General features: G+C 42.1%; 2 protein-coding genes across 3 annotated transcripts in view; one reads left to right on the top strand and one right to left on the bottom strand.

Moving 5' to 3' along the window:
- sobpa (sine oculis binding protein homolog (Drosophila) a) overlaps positions 1 to 4164 on the bottom strand; it is a 68541-nt gene extending 64377 nt beyond the window's left edge. The window contains exon 1 of one of the 2 annotated variants that reach the window (XM_020621932.1): positions 3594 to 4164. In XM_020621932.1, coding sequence (XP_020477588.1) covers positions 3594 to 3689 — 96 coding nt within the window. In that variant the 5' untranslated portion in view covers positions 3690 to 4164. The remainder of the gene's footprint in view (positions 1 to 3593) is intronic. The other variant, XM_020621933.1, reaches the window with a different exon arrangement.
- A 3077-nt stretch (positions 4165 to 7241) lies between these two features.
- Positions 7242 to 10222, top strand: part of pdss2 (prenyl (decaprenyl) diphosphate synthase, subunit 2) — a 40615-nt gene continuing 37634 nt past the window's right edge. The window contains exon 1 of the mRNA XM_020621981.1: positions 7242 to 7781. Within this exon, the coding sequence (XP_020477637.1) occupies positions 7534 to 7781 (248 nt within the window). The 5' untranslated portion in view covers positions 7242 to 7533. The remainder of the gene's footprint in view (positions 7782 to 10222) is intronic.

The following is a 10222-nucleotide window of genomic DNA, read 5'->3' as shown; positions in this document are numbered from 1 at the left end:
TGCAGTTAAAGACTGCATTTCTTTAACTGCATTTACAATACGCTGAGGTTATACAGCGCCTTGGGTCCCTTATACTCATGATGTACTCACTTCAGTACAATTCACAACCTGGCACATTTCTACCATACTTTTGACAACAAATAATGAAAAAATAATACATGTAAAATTTGCCTCTCTGGAGACTTCCTCCTTGTTTTCCTTGACTAAGACCCAGACATGGCCAGCAGGGCTTGTGGTAATGATGATGGAGGGAACCGGATACCTTGTGGGTAGAAACCAGAGGAGGTCACAGTACACTGTGATAAAATTCCCGAATCCACACGCCAAGTTTCCCTTTGCCTCCTCCTCCACTTTTCCACTCCTCTGCTCCTTCTATCCTCTGCCTCTCCCTCTGCTCTGCTTTCATTCCCCCCTACCTTCCTTGATATCTGATCCGGTAGAGACACTCAGGTTACAGTTTTTACAGCTTAGCTAGCTCAGTGCTGTATACATTCCTTTCTCCCCTGTTTCTTACCCCACTCTCTAGCCTCTCCTATCCTCGCCATGCCCACTCCTCCTTCTCCTTGATTACACACTGGGGCTTATTTTACTGTGGCACACATTATGCAGCCAGATGAAGGAAACACTGTCAGACTGTTTGGTTTTTCAGAGGAGTATGATCCCTCACAAGGGCACATTGTGTGCCTATTTTTTCCTCCAGCTTGGTCTGAAATATTAAAGATGAGAGAATCTAAAACAGAGAAAAGAACAAACTAAGTAGCTTTTTATTTGGAGAAGAAGAAGCAGAGTGTTTCCTGCAGAAGATGTTAATGTTAGTGTTAAGTAACTGGAACTCTGCAGGTCATAATCCAGGGTCCAGATTTGCATTTGAACGTCCATGCAACCATGCAATAAACATCTCATACATTCATAATGACTGCACCTGGTTTTTAGTTATTACTCAAAATACTGAGGTATAAGTAGGTAGAAATGGTTTTAAATATACATTCATTGGTGTTTTCCTAAATGTACTTTGTAGACATGTGTGTGGCCTGTTATTACCCACGTTATAGGGATGTAAATCTGTTCACGGTCACACGGTGGGAACTCCACGTCCTTATGTGGACAGAAACAAGTCCCCACAACATAAATCATTACATTTTAGAGTGATGACTTGGTTTAAAGTTAGGGTAAGGTTAAGTGTTAGGCAAGTAGTGGCTCAAGTTAAGGTTAGGGTAAGTGAAATGAAATGAATGTAAGTCAATGCAAAGTCCCTTGAGGTGGTGGAAACACAATGTGTGTGTGCATGTGTGGATGTACAATAAGAGATGAAATCCAAGGTTACACAATGAGCTACAATCGAACTTATTTAGCCTTTGAAAGTGTTTCGACGTCTTAACCACAACTGCCGCTACATTCAGTAACTTCCCCCAGGTATTGATAAAGATACTGGAGTTGTCATAGGAGAGTGTTGTGCTTCCTGTGCACCATCAATACAGCATCATATCTTCTGTAGGGTATTTGTTTACGTTCTGTATTGACATGTCTAAAAATTCACAGACTACTGACATTTTCATTTGATCAGGTGTGTCTTCAAAGTCAACACTCAGATCTTCCATTTGACTGACTGCGGTTACAAATAAAGCTGATGAGAAATGAAGCCGCTTTCATCAAACGACATGTTTAACTGATATGTCAGCTCTTCAAAACATATTGGAAGAAATGCCAATTCACTGACTCCTGAATGATGATCCCTGTCACAGAATCTAACATAGAACAGTAAAACATTCAACCTGCAAATAAAACATCTTCTCTGGCATCATATAATTACTTGGTCAATGTGATAAATTATCAGAGGAGATATATCATTAGATTCTTTTACACCATGAGTCTAAATAGATTCAGGATTTTTTGCCTATTTACTTTCTGTTAAAAAAGACTAAATTAAATCTGAACTTGTCTTTTAATGTCCAAAAACAAAACATGATTATTCCTCAAGGATGCTCATAATTTTCAACGCTCTGCAGAGACCACTTCTACTCCCTTGATGAGAAACAGAGACCCTGCCTGACACCCCCAGCCTCCCCGAATCCCTCCCTTCTGTCATCAGGACCAGACAACAGAAGGAAGGGTTAACTGTAATCCGTCACAAACTGAATGAGAAATGTTTTTTCTATTTCACAAGGAGTATTTCCAGTTTTAAGCTGTTAAAATTCGGTTATTAAATGAACTCACCTTTCTCTATACCTCCAATTCTTTTTAAGGTAACAAGCAAGGACAACTCTATGGATTTGTTCTGAAACTGTACGCCTCTTTTCGTGCTGCAACAAAACGAAACACACACGGAAAATACAGAAAATACAGCAAATTATCTATAAAAAATATATGAATAACCTACATTATTATGCAATATTACTCCAGTTTATTGACTGTTCCTTATTGCTCTATGAACATCTTCTTTTGCAGGTGAACTAACTAATAACGCATCTAGATCGCCATCAATAAAACAGTATTTACTTTTACAGTGACAGAAAAGAAGCGGAGACACATGAACGCGGTTGGTATTTTGGACTGGTCTAAATACAAAAAGCCTTTATTCCGGGGTTGTTTCAGGACTCGCTGAAAGCCAGCACCCTCGCTTTTCCACTCACAGTCTAAAATCACTATTTCCACAATTATTCTTGGGGTGATCACCTGCACATCCTTCCATCACAGCAAACGCACTGAGTACTTCGTGTGTCTACAGCCAAATGTGTACAAACAATGAAGAGATGAAGACAAAGCGGAGACACACACAAACACACCAGGAACAGTTTCTTTCAGCACAATAAACTGCACGGAGCTCAGGGCTCAAATATCACATGTCCACCGAGCTAAAAACCCACGAACAGGAACAATATACAGCTGAATACTGGGACAGAACCGTGTGGGCCGAACACAAGAGACAATGTGCTCTTGTCGAGCGCGTAAAGCTCACAGACGCACATCTGGATCACAGAATTCTGGGCAGCTGGGCAACATACACACACACACACACACACACACATTAACACCTCGACTCAGAGGCAAACCCGCACAGTGGACACAGGTCCGCATGGGAATCGTGGAAATGCGAGTGTTCCCCCATTGATTTCTACTAATTATGCACATTGGCCACCTCCGTTACGCCGTAGTATGGCAGTATTAATAGTAAGAGTAGAGGCACTGTTGACGCCTTCACTGACGCACTGGATTTTCCATTAACTCTGGATAAGCCACGAAAGGCTAGACACACAAACGGCGAAATTATGACACGAAGCGTCAGAAACATAGTGTGTTCTTTCCTGATTCAAAACTTAATAGTACAACAGTAGCAATGACTGGTTGCCGCATCCATTGTGCAAGGCGGTATATTGGCAGGCTGCGCTGGTGAGGCTGGCATTCAGTGTGGATCTGACAATAGAACTCGGCTTAAAAAACATAAATCAAAGTTTGACTATCATGCAGCCACTTGCACTTGAGTGTATTGTATATTTTCATTGAGAACGCCAGGTTAGTGCTTCAACACACATGCATGCTCCTCACAACCACTTTGTTTCCACGCGTAATCACATGCAGGCACAGACCCCCTTTACCTTCATCTCTTCATTTATTTCCCTTTTCACCGGGCGAGCTGGTTTTCGGCTTCTTTTATTTTCCGGAGGTCTGCCCTCTTTTTCCATCTCTGCCATGTTTTCTCTGTGACACTTCTGTCAATATTTGCGGTGAGGAGGGGAGAGGAGGGGTGAAGGAGGCACCAGCAGCTGTTTACAGTCGCCAGACGGCGGATGTCTTGCAGCTTTGCAGCGGCCCGTGTGACGCTGGTGATGCCGCCGAGGGCTCGCAGTGCCCGGCTAAGTCAGCCATCTTCTGCCCCTATCCTCCACAGTACGTGCGCCAGTGGTGAGCCGCCTCTGTGAGTCAAAGGAGAGGTTGACTGAGGGGAAAAAACGAGACAGGGGGAGGGGCGTCCGCTGAAACATTATATGACGCGTTGGTGATCAGACGTAGGCTATTTCTTCTCGCTTTCCCATGGAGTGCAATCAGAGCAGTCACATCCACTTAGCCCAGCGCGGCACCCTCATGATGACAGTCTGTAAACAGCAAACAGGTGCCCACGCACAGCTAACGAGCTCCACATCGCTTTTCAGGGGAGTGTTACAACCTACTGTTGTTGGTGATAAAACAATCTTTCTGAGTTACAGACTCCACAGCTTTGGCAGTCAACACCTCAAAGTCAGACCTCAAGTCTGCAAGTTGCGTTTAGTGGTATGTGCAGAAACCCAGTCGGTCTGCAGCTGTAAATGTAGTGGGTGTCAGTCAGTGAACGGTTGATTTATTTATCTGCAGAGACACCAAATGTAAGGAGCATTAGGAGCAAGTGTAAAATGAAAACGTCTGTGTGAGTTCAGCCTAAAACTAATTCATATTCGTAATGAGGGAAAACTGCCTCTCAGGGACAAAGGAAGCTTTGTGGGTGTTTTGATCTTGTAATGGCTGAACCATAAAATAAAATTTCCATTCGGCCTCGTGAGTGGTGCGTCCTCTCCCTCAGGTTGTGCGCAAAGAAACCTCCAGGTGTCTCCATTTTAATTATGGTACTGCTCATAGGGTTTCAACACTAATGAAGACGGTCATTATCATTTATTCTAATTAAGGACACTTAACAAAATAAAGGTTTTGTAAAGGCCAGATCCAAACCCAAGAAATCAACACTGAGCCTTAACACGATTTTTAAATGTACTTTCATCATATTCTCAAACACCTGTAAGCTCTGTCCAACAGTCAAAAACAGGCTGAAGTGTTTTCCACATTGACTGTTCAGTAACAATGAACATCTTATTTTAAACCGAGGGTTAAAAAACAAACACTGGAGGTGTACCATAACCACTGTTTCTTTAAAAACATTTATTTCAATAATTGATACGGGGTAGCGGGGCTGTCTCTCAGCCTGCACATGTTCATGTCTCACATAAAAACCATGCAAAATACAACATTCATAAGGTCACATGGGCACACATATACTCATGCCCTCTCCTATATGTCATCATGTATACAGACCTGAAGTTGCTCTTGCAATACTTGTTAAAATTACATGTTGTGATGGTGTTATGACAGTGCCACAGAGTGTTTTAACAGTGGATTTCCACAGGTGGGTCCACCATGCAAAACACTTACTGGCATATGAAAGAGATGCAAATAATAAATACATGACTTCTGCTTTGGGCAAGAATTTACCTGTTCCAGCTGTGTGCTACATGTTGTCCTCTGACTTTAACTGGAATTACAATGAGCTGGCAGGTGGAAAGCCACTGAGAGGGCTGTGTGATCCTGCTTTTTTTTTAGCAGGAATCAGGAGCAGTGAACCGTGATGCTGGGTCAGGCTGAGATGAGTTGTGCTGCTGCTGTTGCACTGCAAACCAGCAGCACAGCATCACAAAACTCCTTTAAAATACAGGAACTGCATGCTGGTTTAGTGTAATACAACTGTAGTGCTATGCAGTAATGTAGAGTGGGTGACTGTGGTTCAGTGGGTAGAGCAATCATCCAACCGCATAGAGGTTTGAATCTCAGTGCCTGCAGTCCACATATGGAAGTGTCCTCGGGCAAGACACTGAACCCCCAAGGTTGCCCCCGATGGTTAGAGCCATCAGTGTGAGTTGGGGTCGCAGGTAGCTGCCATCGGTTCTGTACCGGAAACAAATTCCTTGTGTGTGACCAAGTAAAGGTGATGATCCTTAGATGGAGGCTAATCAAAGCAGTAACTGTTTGAATAAGGAAGTGTGAAGAAAATGAAGAAATTTTTCATTTGTTGACTGAAATTGCAATAAACCATGTATAATCTAAATAAATTGAATTTTGACTAAATAAATATTGCTGTAACAGTTATTTCTAAAAGCACAAAGATGTCTCCAGCTAGTTCCATTTGGACATTATATTGAGAAAAGATGGATCAATAACAAGTTACAGATTTTTTTGTAGCATATAATTGTTATGGTTAAGGTAGGACCCAATGTACAGACACACGAAGCAAGGGAAGGTTCAGGTAGGGCTTTATTAAATGATAGAGAATGAGACTAATGGGGAAAAATACATAGGCTCATCCTGACAGGGGCAAACAAAGACTTCCAAAATGCTAAACTAAACAGTGGGTCAGGGTAAGAAACTAAAGCAAGACTGGAGAAACCAGCGAAAAGAACTGCTGACAGGCCAGGATCACAAACACAAATGAGCAAACAGGAGACAGCATCAAACTTACAAGAGTACATGAACAAGCAGGGTGTGGTGAACGGCAATAGCAAAAAAGAGGACGGGGGGGGGCAACAAGGCGTGGAGACAAAATGAACCAGCAACCAGATTGAGGGAAGGGATGATGATATATCATGAGGAGAGCAGAGGATAATGAGCAGCAGGTGGAAACCATGAATGGTGATTGTGAACCAGGGTAAAGCTGGGGCAGTGTGCAGGTGTTGGCAGGTAAGCCGACATTGGACAGGACGTCTAACCAAAAATAAAAGCACAAAATAGGAAGCAGGACACAAACCACAACAATAATAGCCTGCATTAATACAGTGGGAGTGTTGGGTATGTAGGTCTGTTCAGAAAAGGAGACTACATATTGTGTGCTGTCCTTGATGGACTTTCTCTTGGGTCCAGTAATAAGCACATGGAGTATATTCAATGAAAGCATTGGTAAAACGGTGCCAGGGCATTTCCCTGTCATTCTGTGGGGACAAAATTCTCAAAATTGTCACAAGAATTGTGCTACACCAAATGAAAAATAGAGCTTATGTTTAAAGAGCTGGTTCTATTTGGTATAAAAGTTGTTATCAGCCCCCTGCAGGGCATGCTATGCTAAAGGCAACTTTACATTTAGTCATTTTACAGTTGGATCATCTTTAGTGTATCAGGCCTATATATTCACACACTAACACATTAAGTAATAGGCCCAAATGATGGTTGGTTTATTGATATTTTGTACTCTGCTCATCTCCCATTTAGTGGTTTAAATAGCTTCAAACATATCTTGTTTCAAATGTTTCTTGTTTCCATGTTTCAAACATGTTCGTAGATATCTAACTGTATCTTTAAATGTATAAATAGCTTATATCATGTTCTACCAGTGTGGACCGTGGACCTAATAAACAAATCGATGTAAAACTCTCTGATTTTCAATAGAGTTTGGCTCCGGAAATGCTTTTCATAGACGGGGCGTGTTGGTATTTGGCAACAGACGTCGTTACGTTTTGCAACGTAACGTATCACGCGTTTAAAGATGGCGTCTCACAGTGTCGGGTCGTGTGTGTGGTGAAATATCTGTAGTATTCGTCCAGAGACGTTAAGTTAAGTATGTTGGGATAGCAACTATAGGTACATTTATAATAGAAATGTGGCACTGTTTAAGAACATGTCACAACGTTAGCGGCTGAATCAGGTCGTAACATTTAAAGATGGTACAAGTAACGTTACCTACAAGGCACTTTGGACACCCCCACTAGACTAGAAAAAGCACGTTAGAGTCAAGTTAGAGAGAAAATGCTTCCAGCTACATGGTTGCGACTGACCTGCAGGGCTTTGTCCGGCCGAGGACAGGGGACGCGGGGTCTGTTCTCCAACTCGGCACCTTCAAACTGGACTAAAGTGGTCTCCGATGCAGAGAAGATCGTCGGATATCCAACCTCGTTCATGAGTCTCCGCTGTCTGCTCAGTGATGAACTCAGTAACGTTGCCCTTCACGTCAGGAAGCTAGTCGGGACTCAGCACCCTTTGCTCAACACAGCCAGGTAAACGCTGCAGCAGTCACACTGGTTTGTTCCTACTCGGGTGTTTCTCCAGTGAGTCAACGCCAAACCAAACTACATTTAGACATCTGGCAAAGTAACACCACTCGGTTATAGGCCTGGGGAAGATTTAACCGAGGAATAAAACGAGTGCCACTGAAAAAGACAGGGACAACAATAACAAGCAGCGCGTTACGTCTGATCAAAGTTCCTGAATACAGTGCTTCCTTATTATGTAGAGATGCCTCTAGTTTATGCTTCTCATGCAGTTGTCATTTTTACCTATGAGAGTTTTTCACAATTATTTTATCCATACGTAAAACTGAAATCCAGCAGATCATTTGACAGCCCTCATTTGGTTGTTTAGTGACCAATGCACAAACACAGTTGCCCCCTCCCGCTGAAGCACCCGCAGTATTCCCTGTCATCACGCCACAAGCATGTGGGTGTTTAGCTGTTCATAATCAATACAGAGTTTTTGTCTTATGATAGCTATCAGAACACTTTGTGTGTTTTAGTTTTGTAATAACATCTCAAAATTAGTGTAAGAGCATCATACTCTCAGTTTAATTAGGTGTGTTTAGTGTGCAGTGAAGAGGTTTACACAGACAAAGTCTACAGCTGTTGTAATGTGAGCACATTAGAAAAATTCAGACCCATTAAGAGGGTCTGAGGAAGCTCAGATCCCATCATGTTTGTTTCTTTACAGGCCACACACGAGACTCAAACAACTGTTGACTTTTACAACACAGATGATGATAGTTAATGTTTGGAACCGCATTTCTTAGCAAGCTTTGTTACTACACAACACAACTCTTAGACAGGACCGGCAGTGTCACGGTGTAGAGGCAGTAGTAACAGATGATGTGCTTATTCACTCCTGTGTGGCACTTGATTGATCCGATGCACTTGGCAAGTTGAATAGATGCTATTGCTTCAGAAAAAAAGAAGGCATTTTAAAGCGTGTAGTATTTTTTTCTTCAAATGAGATACGTAAAATGCAAGAATGCTACAAGAAGAACAGTTTTGATCCCTAACTAGATGCACTGAACTTGTAAAGCTGGCTGCTTCCTAGTTGTTTATTTTCATGTTATTTCATAAACTGATGTCTGACGCAAGTCAAAAACATGCGATACTTGACTATTGGATGTGAGGAAAACTACTTTACAGTCTCATAAAAGCTATTAACAAATACACCTCAGAATGTCATGTGAACACGTAGACCCACCGTGTGTGCTCTGCAGTGATTAGAAGTAGCACCGTACACATGATATCAACTGTAGCTCCTTCAGTCAGCAAGAAGCTTACTAGAGAAGTCTGCTGCAGCAACAGACCTCAGTGGCAGCGATGGAGAAGTTCCTCTGGAGAGAAACCAAGGAGAACTGATTACAGTTCAACAGATAGTATACAGAATGTGAATCAGCTCGAGGACATAATGACAGAGTGTGGGGCCGTTTTTGGGAATGCTTAAGATATTTTTTTATTCATATGGGCATTTTAAATTTTGTTTAGAGGAGGCGAAAAAAAGTTATGAATTAATTTTTTTCTTGCATGAATTCTTCACTTTTAGGAAAGATTCAGGACATTGTAAACCAAGAGGCATGACAGGCTGTTCAAACCTGTGCTTCTGCCACATGTAGCCTATGCAAATGCAGCATTTAATATTTAAGTACGACCATTCCCAGTTTGCTCAATAAATCCTGTTTTTCTTTCAAAGTAAATGCTGTAATTTAAGGAATACTCTATATTGATTTCTCCTGCAGACTAGGACTGCATCACAGTCCCCTCTATTTGGGTGTAAATCGACCTGCTTAGATGACTCATTTCCTACACAGCTCTATGGCCACATGCAGTACATTTGCACAAAGCTAATGTAGATGATTTGTGCTGTAACTGCAAAGCCATGATTGTACATTGATGGAGGAGGAGCTAGAACAGGTCACATTTGATGTTAGGAGTTGCCTCAGCTTTCTTAGGTTTCATCAAAGAAATCAGGAACTTGGAGAACGGAACCAAGAGAACGAGAAGAGAGAGTCCTCAAACTCAATCCCATCATGCAGACAGGCGTGTTGGAAACAGGAGCCCAAGGGTGTAATAACCTATACACCTAAATTTGATATGACAATCCATTTAGGTGTTGTAGCAGGGGGCAGGGGGATGACAGTCTGACTCCTCACTGTCAGCTTGGGTTGGATGGTTTGTATTTCCCAGTGTCTCTCCACCTTAGACACACGGCATATAAAAATATCCACTATGGCAGACAGGCAGACCCTTGTGCAGTTGGATTTCAGTTTTTCCTTTCCTTTCATTCTCAAAAACTGGAGCTCAGCTAACTTTGCTCCAAAGTTTGGAGTTACAGTGTGGAGACTTTACTTTCTTTAAGGACAGAGTTGGCCTCTGACTAGGGCTGGGCGATATGGCAAAAAATAAAAATCTAGGTTTTT

The sequence above is a fragment of the Monopterus albus genome, unplaced genomic scaffold (genome assembly GCF_001952655.1).
Source record: "Monopterus albus unplaced genomic scaffold, M_albus_1.0 scaffold270.1, whole genome shotgun sequence".
In the NCBI taxonomy this organism is placed as follows: Eukaryota; Metazoa; Chordata; class Actinopteri; order Synbranchiformes; family Synbranchidae; genus Monopterus; species Monopterus albus.
This window is presented reverse-complemented; position numbering and strand designations above follow the sequence as displayed.